Source organism: Oncorhynchus mykiss, chromosome 21 (assembly GCF_013265735.2).
Source record: "Oncorhynchus mykiss isolate Arlee chromosome 21, USDA_OmykA_1.1, whole genome shotgun sequence".
Taxonomy (NCBI): Eukaryota; Metazoa; Chordata; class Actinopteri; order Salmoniformes; family Salmonidae; genus Oncorhynchus; species Oncorhynchus mykiss.
Genome location: NC_048585.1, coordinates 25,761,108 through 25,774,538, shown reverse-complemented (window position 1 = coordinate 25,774,538; position 13,431 = coordinate 25,761,108). Strand labels below are relative to the sequence as shown.

The 13,431-nt window shown below is 41.4% G+C and overlaps 1 protein-coding gene and 1 long non-coding RNA gene across 8 annotated transcripts in view; one reads left to right on the top strand and one right to left on the bottom strand.

Annotated features, from left to right (window-relative positions):
* The first annotated feature begins 227 nt into the window (after positions 1 to 227).
* Positions 228 to 13,431, top strand: part of LOC110500122 (transcription factor GATA-3) — a 17,521-nt gene continuing 4,317 nt past the window's right edge. The window contains exons 1-5 of one of the 7 annotated variants that reach the window (XM_036957437.1): positions 228 to 408; positions 6,234 to 6,580; positions 8,041 to 8,574; positions 11,159 to 11,304; positions 13,301 to 13,426. In XM_036957437.1, coding sequence (XP_036813332.1) covers positions 6,343 to 6,580; positions 8,041 to 8,574; positions 11,159 to 11,304; positions 13,301 to 13,426 — 1,044 coding nt within the window. In that variant the 5' untranslated portion in view covers positions 228 to 408; positions 6,234 to 6,342. Of the gene's footprint in view, positions 409 to 475; positions 493 to 5,771; positions 6,581 to 8,040; positions 8,575 to 11,158; positions 11,305 to 11,363; positions 11,405 to 13,300 lie in introns of those variants that run through there. The other 6 variants (XM_036957439.1, XM_036957438.1, XM_036957444.1 and 3 more) reach the window with 6 other exon arrangements.
* Positions 1,658 to 5,653, bottom strand: LOC110500123. The gene is made up of 3 exons (XR_002470065.2): positions 5,489 to 5,653; positions 4,311 to 4,461; positions 1,658 to 2,539 (listed from the first exon to the last, which is right to left on the bottom strand). It is a non-coding gene; the product is annotated as an uncharacterized LOC110500123 (long non-coding RNA).

The window sequence follows — 13,431 nt, the reverse complement described above, 5'->3', positions numbered from 1 at the left end:
CAGTGTTACCGATGCTAAAAATACGAGCCGACCAAATACTACAACAGCTACATGCGCCATAAACAGCAGTCCACCTCTCTGAACTCATAAAGTGGAAAAATGTCCTAATAGTGGTCTATGGGCAATCGGTTAGACTAACTATGTTTTTCCTCCTTAGACTCCACCGACCCGGAAGAGCTCTGATCTGAATGTACAGATGCTTTGGTTGGCCTGTAGGAGTGTATGTGCGTGTGTGTGTGTGTGTGTGAGTGAGTGAGTGACTCTGGGCTGAGGACGCGCGCGCCTCGGTTTTTTCCCCTACGCATCTCGCTCTCTCTAAATGCCATCGGCGCTTCGATCTCCATGTCACTCTTTCCTCACATCTGCAGCCGATCAGAAAAAAAACGACCGCGAACCTCTATTCCACAGGTCAGTAAATATTTAGATTTCTATAAAGCAAGTCTGTCTGTCTGGCTGTCCTTCAGCGAAGAACACAAAGTCTAGCTCTTAAAGGTACATACTAGTTAGTCCCTTCCAGCCTCCCTCGGTGTTTTCTGTCCAGCCAGGCGTATGTCCAGAAATGAATTGATGAGCAAGTTTGTACCATGACTTTAAAAACGATTTTCGAATATAGCGTTTTTGTAGTGCATCTTTAGGAAAAAGGCACACATGCTTTTTGTTTAGTGAATTGCAGAGTCCGGTTAAACAGCTCCGTTTTCTCAACATGTGTAGTAGAGCTTTTCTGCATGTCTTGTCAAACAGAAAAGTGGTTAAAAAGACACACGCGACGCCATTGTTGTCTCTTATGTTTTTACTGTAGCCTATATGTGTTTGGCTGCGTTTGTGACAGGCGTTTGGTTAGGGGATATTCAGTCTAAAGTAGTTTTCGAAAATAAAAATATATATACTGTAAATAGGCTTTAGGTGGTCTTCAATAATCGTTTTAACAAATCGTTCCTTTTTTCGTTTTTCACGTTTCCAAATTGCTTTGGAATTTATTTCAGTTAACGCACTAGATTCTGAGAGTATTTTACCTACCTCGCGCCTCCCGAAATACAGAAGATGAAGGATTTTAATGATCTATTACCACCTGAGTTGGTGACAGGCAGAATCCCTTAACCCATGAAATTGATCTGATTTACCTCGCCAATGGGTCATAAAAGAAAGGAGTTGGATTTGCTGAGGCTGCATTCCCCCTTTTCCATCACGTCTGTGGTCGATATGGCTTGATTTGGAGATGAGCTGTTACATAGAATGAATAGGATACGAAATTAAGGGCATCACAGTCGCGCTATCATGGGCAGAGCTCGAGCGGTTATTTGCATACAGAGCTCAGAACGGGCTGGGAAATCGCACGCCGTTCTATTGATTTATGCTGAATGCTTCCCCAACAGCTGTGTTTTGGAGATAGGGAGGCTGGCCACTCACATAATCACGAGGTGGGTTACCTTTTAAATAAGGATACAATCTGCCTCCAATCTCCAAATCAGACCACGACAGAGATGGACAGCACACTGAGTGTGGCTTGAAATGTTGATATGTCGAAGTTCTTTGTTTGTGTGTTTATGAAGTTCTCAAATGATGTTAGCTACCTGTCGGATTTATTTAGACGTGTTTGATATGTATGCTAATTAGCAATAACACTTTGTTATGTAAAAAAGGGGTGAACAAATTCAACAACTGTCAATGGATTTATTTGGTAAAATACGCCATAAGAGCACTACATTTGATGTTGTTTAAAGCAGAGTAACCGAAAACAGTAGCATCCAAATGGAGGCGGTGTGGGCCTGGCGATGCCGCCGTTAAGAGAGCGGAGGTGAACAGCGATCACACGGATAAGCATCTCTCTCACTCAATTGACAGAGTACCTTCATATCTTTTTCTTGTTACTGAAGCTAAAGCATTACCGAAAACATAATCTGTACTCGAGGTAAAATGTTCCAAAATCCTTTCTCATTTGAATCATTCTAAGAAATACACCTCATTTTTCAAGTTTCATTCACACCGAGAATAATTTCACGCCCTCGTTTTGGTTCTAAGAATCTGAACTGGTTCACATAGTTAATTGAGTACAACAAGAAGCGTTGTTCTTGAAAAGATCAGAGAATATTGTGGCATTAGTCATCTTATACCTGTAGCCTATATTTATAGGCTATATGCCACACGCCCCAACTCGAGGTTTAACATTTTGTCATGCATGATATCGTTTTGAATTATTTGAAAATGCCTGTTTTCGGTGTAATTTTTTTTTCTATTTCAGCATATATGAAAAGCATTGTTATTATTATCATTATTAATAGTAATAATAATAAATAGCTGTTCGTTGATTACATTTAAATTATCCTGTAACACACACATGAAAGTCCGAATGCGTTTCTCTCTCCTTCGCTTAAAAAAAAATGTCTCCGTCTTCATCAAGATAATAATAATGTATCCCAGTGGTGACTGGAGTGAAGTAGCTCCAGCGGGTAGAGAGAGTGCCGGGCGAGGCCCGCTGCCCGAAGCGGTGTCCTCTGGTTCACCCTGGATCCGCGCCTCGCGGCTGTTTGGACAGCTTTACCTGCAACATTAGAATGAAACTGTAAAATCTAAACCCATCAAAAGTCTCCTAAGCCAGATGCCGGCACTTTAATTAAATTTCATTTCTGGGCCTTCTCTGTTTTTCATCTGCCCCAAAACTGGGTTACAGTGCAAGAGCGTCAGGGAAGCTTGCTTTAGAATGTGCTTATCTCCCTGTTATAATGATGCTTCAATGGTTGGACACACATATATCATCAAACAAAAATATATCAAAAAAAATGTAATAGATACAATTTATAGTAATAAATTGAATAGTCTATATGGTATTATCAATATGCATATTATTATTATTATTAGTAAAAGTAGTAGCAGTAGCAGTAGTAGTGTAGGCCTAGTAGTAGTGTTGTTATGATTATTATAACTATTATTACTACTATTATTGTTGTTATTATAATAATATGTATTATTATTATGAGACTATAACTACCACCTAATAATTACAACCTTGCGAAATACATTTGTCGTAATTACAGTTAGCCTAGGGGGGGGGGGGGGGGGGGGGGGGGGGGGGGCAAAATGTGGACACAGTAAACAAAGAGGTGCTATCTATAAAGTTCATCTCACTCTGACAATGAAATAATCCGGCGCTGTCTTAAATTCTCACCCTCGGTGAAATGTGTGATGTCTTCTGATTTTAATCAGCGTTCCCTGACATAATCGCTCACAAATGATCTCCCCAGTCTTCTGCTGTGCCCGCCACCAGGCAAAACTACCAGCCACCATACTACCACCAACATTTATGAATCAGACGCCGTGTAGTAGACTAGACATCTGCTTTTTATTTGGTTTGTTTTGGTTATTTTATCACGCACACACAGACACGCACGCACGCACACTCACACACAGACAGCCCCCCCCCCCCCCCCCCCTACTACTGTGACAGTGGTGGGGATTTACAAATGACAACTTTTAAAGGGGACCAGTTTTTATTCCACTCTCTTTCCCTCTTGACACTGAAGCTTGGGAAATCACGTCTTGAGAGATGTCCCACTCTGTAAGCTTCCAGGCATCCAGACAAGAAACTAAAAAACAGTATCAGGATTTTTACATTTACGGTCATGTGTTGCCTCGGAGCACCTATAACGCATAGCCTACTTGGTGGATAATGGAGCGCGATACTTTTCAAGAGGATAATTACACGAGTCCGTTGACAGCTCGACAATGGCTGTGAGATTGTTCGATGTGAGGCGGTAGAGCAGTTTCCATCCAGGTTCAGTCTCAGGTTCGCTTGCGTGAGACATGTTCTCTGGGTATCCTGGAGAGGGATAAAAGCGTGCTTTGCCAAATCAGCAGTATTTCTGTTTCTCACACATTAACTCCATGCACCCGACTGAGAACGGCGGTGGTAAAATGCACAACCTCCAAAAGACTAAAAGGCCATCTACAAATATCACAAATGTAGCTATCCTATTCTGTAAAATAGGCCTACCTCATTGCATAAGATGGATGTGGCAGTTATTGTTGTGGTCATGCTCTGAATATCAAATGCTCCCATGGAGACCCTGACTTTTTTTTATTTTTTATGTATCATTCCCTTCGTGTCAGTTTGCATTCGTGATAGTGCACTTTGGAAAATGATATGGTATCGATTTTTATGCCAATGCAAGGCTATTAATATAATCTTCTTTTTCTCCCCTTGTAATGTCTGTGTGCATACAACTCACTATACGATTTCTTTTTTTTATGCGTAATTAACGGCTAGCGTACCTGGTTACAGAATTGTACTTATAAATGATTAGAATTTTACTCACTGGAAAAGGGCGCGCGCATTTCCTCTCCAGAACAGCCTGCGCGCTCTGCTCTGCTTGCTGAGAGGGTTCATTTCCTGGCTGTTTACTCTGGAGATGACGTCACGTCCAGTGGCGTCGCAGAGGCTGCCTGTGTCAGTACTTTGTGAAGCACCTAAAAGAACAGCCCCCTATTATACAATGACATGCTGCCAATCGGAGAGTATGGGGTAGCCAAACTGGGAATTAGATACAAAATACCTCCCCACGGGGCAGCCCACCCCTCCCACCTATTACTGTGCAATCAAGTGGAACAAGGCGAGAGTACACTGCCACATTCATACCTGACATTGGCATATGGAGTAATTAGATGATCTGGTCTATGGTGTCAGTATGAATTTATTGAATTAGTCAATTCAAGATCATACACTATAGAACCAATGACTGCATCCAGTCACATTTAATTCAGTCTTTTTTAGTTAATACTGACATGTCAGGGCATTTGCTGCTTGTCTATCTGTGTGTTGGGGGAGAGACTAGAGGTCTAATACACTGGGAAAATACTCTCTCTCGCTCAGTCTGTTAAAGTCAACTGAGGAGCCAGGCAGTAATGCAGTGGAGTGTTTTCAGACTGCAGTTCAGCCGCTCTGGCGTCCTCGCCCGCCCCTGCTCTGTGAAGCGAGGAAATCAGCCCAATTTGGGGAGTTAAGTCGTAGCCTGCCATTATAATAACGCGCCTGTCACCGCGAGAGGACGCACTGTCACAATTTTAAGGAAATGGGCGTCCCACAACCTGCCAGGTTGCCACTGGTCCCTCGTCATTGAGCAACAGGCTTCACTTGCTGTCTCTTTATATTTATATATATTTTTAATGACAAGCCCGGAAATATTATTGTGGCCAGCAGGATTCATTGATTCAGATACTGCATTAAAAAGCAGTCTACTTTAGAATAGAAAATAATATAATTAAATAGATGTGTTGTTTTTAATGTTGTCTTCATGAGATGTGCATTTAAGATGTTCATATTTACATATTTAGTACAGTCTATATGTCCATATTTCGTTATAAAAAAAGGACTTTATTATGGGTTTTAATTTAGTTATAATGCACAATGCATTGTGAATAATGGGCATGAAGGCGTTTGTGTACCGGTATTTGCTTTCAAGAAAAATAATCTGAATATGAAATTAAATGTACTTACTATTGGTGAGACTCTTGCAGGGTCTGTGAAAGAAAAATCCGTGCAGCAGTTCTTGGTCATCTCTCCTGGCCCACAATATTCAATTAGGGCGAGCAGGGCAGGCCCCTCCCCCACTGATGACACTGACAGACCCTCCTTAAGTTGCGTCGCGCCCCAGCTGTCTGCAAGCATTGAGCTGCCTGGCGCCATCCTGAAAGAATGCCTTCACTGTAAAAAAAAAAAAAAAACAGAGAGAGAGCGAGAGAGAGAGAGACATACACACACTGGGACGGAGAGAGTTCAGAGAGAGCTAGAGAGAGTGGGTGAGAGAGCTAGAGAGAGAGCGAGAGAGAGAGAGAGGGAAGCGAAGTAAGCGGAGAGGGTTGCCGCTGCGCACAAACAGAGATTTGATCTGTGAGTTCGGTGCTAGTCAGTTTGCACTAAGCCACCTACTGCAAACAAGGCTGCGTCTAAACATATACCTCTGCAACTTGTTGAATCGGCTTTATAATATAGAAACTTTGTCAGGGAAAAGTTGAGGAACTTTTGAGTGGGACTGGATACGACCTTGGACCTATTTATGACAACATTCAAGTGAAACATTATTTTTTGAATGTATGTTTTGAACAATTTTATTTGATTTATTACATGGGCAAATTCACATTAATGTGAATCCCTGCCAAATAATCGCATTTGAATAGACTGAAAATAACAGCATAGGGGGAACAACGTCATTTTTAAATATATTTTTATTTTTCATCTCCAGGTGAACGAAGAAAACTGTGGATTAAACAAAGCAGGAATTCGGACAGATTTTTTTCTTACTTGACTTGAATCGCTTCACTCCGGTGTATATGAACGTTTGCTAAAAAGCTATGGAAGTATCCGCGGACCAACCCCGATGGATGAGCCATCACCACCCATCGGTGCTAAACGAACAGCATCCCGGCTCGCACCACCCGGGCCTCGGCCACTCGTACATGGACCCCTCGCAGTATCCCCTCGCCGACGATGTGGATGTACTGTTTAATATCGACTCACAGGGCAACCACGTATCTCCATACTATGGGAACTCAGTCAGAGCCGTCCAGAGGTATCCACCTCCTCCACATAGTAAGTACTGCTTCATTGCGCATTGTTTTAGGCTACTATTGAATTAGAGACATCGACCTCTTATTTCAATGTGGTGTGGTCAGATTTAACTCAGATAGAGCTAACATAAGACTAATTCGTCTTCAGATGGTTGTCCATTTTAAAATGTCTGAACCGAAGTATTTGTCTAATAGGTTTAAGCCTCAGCGGATCCTGCTAATTAAAAAATGCGAGGGCCATGTGAAACCATTCAGTCCTCTGTTATGTGTGGCTTACCTCTCTGGTGGTGTACCTTTGGTTTCATATGTTTCCCGTTGTGAGTATAGGTCTGTGTTATAACAGTGAGTAAGACCACGCTGTTTCATTGTTTTACTTCTATGTTCAGTGCTATTTTAGCACAGTGAAATCAGATGTAAGAAGGGAAGGTGGTAAATATCAGTCGAGCAATTTGAAATCAATGACAAATGTTTAAATTAAATCAATTAACGTGAATTACAGATGAACAACACGTTACTATTGTCAAATATGACATGTATTTTTGTATCGTGGTTAATATCATTAAAATATGTTATCTAACGAATGAATGTGTAGACCTACAGAGATCATTTGGAAAGGCCCCATGCGATATATTTGGTCATTTCAGACTATCATACTTCACCACACAACCGTCTACATTTCATGGCAGGTAAACTATGAGTTATCATTTAATTATAGATATTCTTGGAGAGAAAATAACTGCGGAAGAGCAATTGGTTTAATTTATTGACATGACTTCCTGAACGGAATAGTTTTCTGTAGCGATGCTTCCTATGCTAAAACACCACTGTTCAAACTCTCTGCACTGACACTGGCGTGCTACTCACACTGCTGCTCTGACACAGTCATTCAGGCCCTGGGTTTCGGCTAGACAAAAAAAATAAAGCAGGCTGGAGTCAAGAGGGGCAATTTGGGTCAGAGCATGTGTTGTCAGGTGTGTAGGCCTGGTGTGCAGTTTAATCTTGTGTCCCCGAAGATTAAATCGCGAGTGAGGTTTTACTAAAATAGCGTATGCTTTTTAAAAATGTTTTCCATGATCGGGTTTCTTAATGGAAATAATCAAAAGTCTAAGTCATTGTAGTTTCAGTTTCTCCACTGGTAAAGCACATCTGAATTCACTCATATAAACAAGACCTTGTCATATTTATAATGTTTTGTTTCAATAGAACGTGTGACTAAATGTTTTTAATTGACAGTGACCGAGGTGCACCTTTAATTTGTCACGAAGTGATATTATTTGTGTAATTTTCATAGCAGGCCTAGACCTACATGGCGATGTCAAACTTAAACCAGCATACATGTGAGATATTGTTTAAAGTCAACAAAATGATCATAAGGGAAAGTGATCAAATCGTGAGAGTAGGCTAATTGAATGTAGGCTTATTGTAATTTTCTTCACCGAGAAAAATACTGACACCGTTCTATCATCCTATTTTCTATTACAGGTAGTCAGGTGTGTCGCCCCTCTCTACTGCACGGCTCTCTGCCGTGGCTGGACGGAAGCAAAGCAATGCAGCACCACAGCACTTCCCCATGGAACCTGAGTCCTTTCCAGAAGAGCTCACTGCACCACGGTTCCCCGGCAGGTCTCTCTGTCTACCCTTCGGCGTCCTCCTCCTCCCTGTCCGGGGGCCACTCCAGCCCGCACCTCTTCACCTTTCCCCCCACTCCTCCGAAAGACGTGTCCCCGGACCCAGGCATCTCCACTCCGGGCTCAAGCAGCAACAGTCGCCAACAGGAGGAGAAAGAGTGCATAAAGTACCAGGTGTCCCTGGCCGAAAGCATGAAACTGGAGTCTCACAGCCGGAGCATGGCATCAATCGGAGCGCAATCCTCCGCACACCATCATCACCCCATCGCCACATACCCATCCTATGTCCCCGAATACGGCCCAGGCCTCTTCCCACCAAGTAGCCTGATAGGTGGGTCATCTTCTAGTTATGGTTCCAAAACAAGACCAAAAACAAGGTCATGTTCAGGTAGGCGTGCATTTTATTATATTACCATTTGATTTCACCTTAGAATATATGGCATTGATGACATCCAGGTGTAATCCCAATGTACCCGTTTCAGAATCAGGACCTATTTTCGTTCTTCACAACAAAACAACTCTTATTTGTGGATATTGGCATGCCATGTAGCTTTGAGTGACAGCCAAGGCCTTTCTCCAGCCCTTGCAGGACCATAGAAAGTCAAATGTGTCTCAAAGGTGCTCGTGCACAAGATTCGTTTGAGAGGAAAATACAATGGCAGTGCCAAGGAAAGCACTTGGCGGTAATAATAATGCGAATGAATAATAATAGCAATAACAACAACAATAATAATAATAACAATAATAATACATTCTAAATAATAATACAAAAAATCTTGCATGGATAATCCAGGTTTCTATCGCTACATCAATTTGACTGAGTAACACTTTTAATTGGGGACGTTATAACGTTTCTATATGTTATTAGGCTACACAAACATCTGTATTAATCGCATTCAATCAACACCCTTATTTGTGAGAACACATTGCTTTTAATAGAAAGCGAATTAAATAATTCAAAGTGCATTTGCCCACATGAGATTGAACGATTTTCCACTTTCCAAAGCAAAGGAAATTAGTCCAGTGAACGATTAAACAGCCTTAGTACCCTTAAATCAGAATAGTTTTAAGCTGTGCCTAAACCAGATCTGTTTTCAGTTGTTCTATGTTTCACATAGGGAAAGAGAGATAGGCTAAATCTGTGACCGCGGCCTCCATGCCGGAATGGCTGTCTCGCGCCAGTTTATATGTTTAAGATAATCCCATTACTGTCAGACTGGTGCACGCGACAGTTGTATTGTTTACGCAGAGCCAGTAATAACTTTGATAGAGTCCGGATGCGGGGCTGCATTGAGAGGGGGTAATCACGAATGAGCACTCTCCGTGGCAGAGGGGCACGACTGGCGAGGCGGAATGTTATCCAAGCAAGTGGGGGTAATTAAAATAAAAGGTTATTCAGGCTCTGCTAGAAACCAGTTCACTGTAATGAGATTAATATCAGTGCCACATAGCATTTGGAGAGATATAGAAAACAGTGGATTAGACGATGCATATCATCAGGCTTATTCAATGCTGAATAATATTCACTTATTACTACAAAAAAATAAATCATTTTAATTTGTGGATTAAGTATGTGTGTGCTGTAATATGCGTAAAGATACATCCTCTAAAATGAATCTTAAAGAGGTTATCTATTAATGAGGTCATATAATAGAATGTGTCTACATTGCAAATTTATAGTTGAAAATAAGTATTGGAGAAAGGTCGACTCTGTGGTCTTCTAAACATAAAACCCGGAACACGCCTTGCGCAATTCAAAATCCTGTAGTAGCCTATTTCTCAGAGCCCTATTGTGGAGTGGATACATTTGTTTAGCTGCGTTAGCCAGGCTCCACTATAAAACCACTATTGATTCACAACGTCCTCGGTGTCTGCTGAGGTATCTGGAATGTCTATCACATCCAACAAGGCAGGACCAGAAGTGACGCATATAAGTCTCTGAAGAAGTGGAGCGATTTTTGCTGTCGAAAGGGGAAGTGCGGGTGAGGAGAGGCACACAGGCACGGCACAGCGCAAGGCCTCCTCTCTATACGCGTCTATGCTTTCAAATAATCCTGCCGCGCTGCTCGGTTGTTTCAGTTTCAGTGGCGAGGCCACATATGCCTGGGGATCAGGAGACCCCCTTAATGAAACTGTTAACGCGCCTCTCACCTGTCGGTGTCACTAGAGAAGTGCCAGTCAAACCCAAATGCTGGTTTGGAAAGACAGTGGTCATTCCAATCAAATAAACAGGCCTACATATGAATGAATTCGCCTGTTTTACAATAACATATTATTATTATTACTATACACCACTGTGAAATGAGAGGTTGTGTGTGTGGGAGAAAGAAGAGGGCACATTTTAATCACAAAAACATGATTGAGTCCATAGATTATGCACGCCCTTTTCTAAAGATAGGCTATCAGTTTGTATTAATATATTATGTATTTGATGAAATTATGTGTGACCTCATTGTGACAGTAATCGACCATAATAGACCTGCTTTATTCAATGATAGTCAGATGTTTGTATGATGTCAGACGTATTGTATGAGGTCATTTTCGAAACACTATGAATTGGAAAAGGCCTACTAACTCCAGGGTCAAATGTTGATATCAGTTGTAGCCTAACAGAGGCTGGGCTTTTTTGCACTTCGAATATTCACTGCATTGTTATAGGCCCACTGTATTATTATTATTATTACTATTATTAATAGTACTAGTAGTAGCAGTAGTAGTAGTAGTAGTAGTAGTAGTATGTTTACTGGTATACTTGGTATACTTTGTATTATTATTACTGTGTACTATGAATGTTATGCTACTATTATAATTAATTATTTTGTGTGATGACATTTTCTACGATGTTTATAACAGCCTTTCTCCCTCTTGACCTGAGGGATCAAGTGTTTCAGATGTGAGATGCTATGTTTAGTTTAAAAGGGGCGAACTGATCTCGGCGCTCTCTCCATGTTGTGTATCGTTTCTGCTTTCAGAAGGTAGAGAGTGCGTTAACTGTGGAGCTACGTCGACCCCGCTCTGGAGGCGGGATGGCACTGGTCACTATTTGTGTAACGCCTGCGGACTCTATCACAAGATGAACGGGCAGAATCGGCCCCTCATCAAACCCAAGCGACGACTGGTATGTCCCTGCCACTTTGTATTGATGACACTTCCGTCTTTCTCTCTTTCTCTACCCAGGAAGAAGTGTTAGCTGCAGGAAATTGACTCGCCAAGTGCAGGTCTCGAATTCTTTTAGATATACAGTAATAGCAAACTGCAGATTTATTATTACTATTGTTTTGCATTTTTTTTAATGATTTGCTTCATCAATTATTATTTTTCCCGCTTCAATTGCCCTACTGTTTGATATTTCTTAGAGGGAAAAAAATAGGAGAAAATATATTCCTCTTATTCTGCATTGAGGCAAATCGAAAATATTCCATCCAAGTCCTCACTGCCCACATAGAAATAATATCTGCAGTTGACATACTGTAAATGGCATACTTAGAATTGGACGTTTATATGGTTTAGATGAGAGATATGGGCTACCATGCACCCTGCAGTATTTGGAGAGGAACCCCCTGAACTTTTGAACACCAGAAAGCTATAGAGCTCTATAGAGCAGTTCCCCTATCTCCCTGCATGGTTAGATAAAAGCGAACACTTTCTAGGCAGGGGACGCCTCGCGTGGACTGCTCGTTTAGCAGCCAGCCAGCTTCTGCTCTAGCCTATATCCCCCCTTCTCTCTCTAATGTGAAAACCCGACTTCCCAGGAAAAAGCTGCCGGATATCTGAGCAGCGCAGATAAGTCGCTTTTAACAACATAGCCCGCTTCCCCAGTCTAAACATGAAGGGGACCGGGGACCGAATCAGCGCAAGGAGCAGCCCAGGGCACGCAGGAGTCACGACTCAAGATTGTTCTTCTCAGAACTCAGGGAATCTCTGCAGAATGTTCAAATACTGAGGGAAAATAGTAAGAAAAGGAAAAGAGAAAAGAGAGAGGGAAGTCTGAAGAAGAAGTCTGGGAGGAGATGGATACAGTGAGCTCCATTTTCTAGTACACAAGCACTTTATTTTCGCGTTAATGGAACTCAAGATTGGTGTGCAAAGCAATTACATTATTTAAGTCACGCATGAACATGGGTTATTAGACCACCAGATGTAGATAATTGGAAATCCCTCCGAAAGATAGTGTAGTGCCTTTTGTTTAGCCCATTCGGTGTTAACGGGTACTGTGTCCTATTCGGTCATCTCGTCTATCGATTGGTTTTATAGATTATAACATCAATGTCAGGCCGGCCAGTAAACTGGCGTCTGAGGCAGGCGTTTCAATCCATGGGAATGTAGAGTCCTCTCCCCATGCAAGTCGAAACGTATCTCTAAAGTAAATCAGGGCATTAGCCCGTCCCAATTTTAAAAAACAATGTTCTGTAATTGGCTAATAGGCAATGTGGTCGGTATGGCGATATTCAAACTTATATTGCGATATTTAAGTTTACCATCTTCATCCACAAGCATATAATTTTGTCAATTTTATTCATTAGCCATGTCAAATTGTGAATCCCCCTTGACAGCTCAACATGATTGGCTATGTAAAAACAACAGAATAATGATTATTTGATCTTGCTATGCACACATTTATGATTTAACATATATTTTTCCTCCCATGGTGAGGCTGGAGATTTGTTTTAAAAATACATAATTCTGTCCGCCATCATGCTCTCACCGTAAAACTAATTGTAGTTTATTTGTATAAACTGTTGAGTTTCATATTTAAACACAAGGAGCAGACACTATCTTACTGTTACTTAAGCACTTAGTCGCTTTAACGGGGAAATTTAATCAGATTTAATAGGTCCCATTTCATGCCACTGCTTTTATGTAATCTGTAAATATTTACTCTTGACAGGGCATGTGCGCATGATGCTATTTTTAGTCTCGAGTCAAAGTAGCGCTGTTTTGGAATGTTGTCTTTATTTTAAAACTAGTTGCAGAAAGTTGATAGACAGAACTTTGCAGAAAGCTATATGTTAGTAATGTATTATAATAGCATTATAAATGCAACATTTGGGTTGATAACCTAGGAAAAGGCCTTATGACTGATTTGCATTTTTTTTAAATCTCCTTTTCACCAGTCTGCAGCAAGACGGGCAGGAACATCATGTGCAAACTGTCAAACGAGCACGACAACACTGTGGCGAAGAAACGCAAACGGGGACCCCGTGTGTAACGCTTGCGGTCTATACTACAAACTGCACAATGTAAG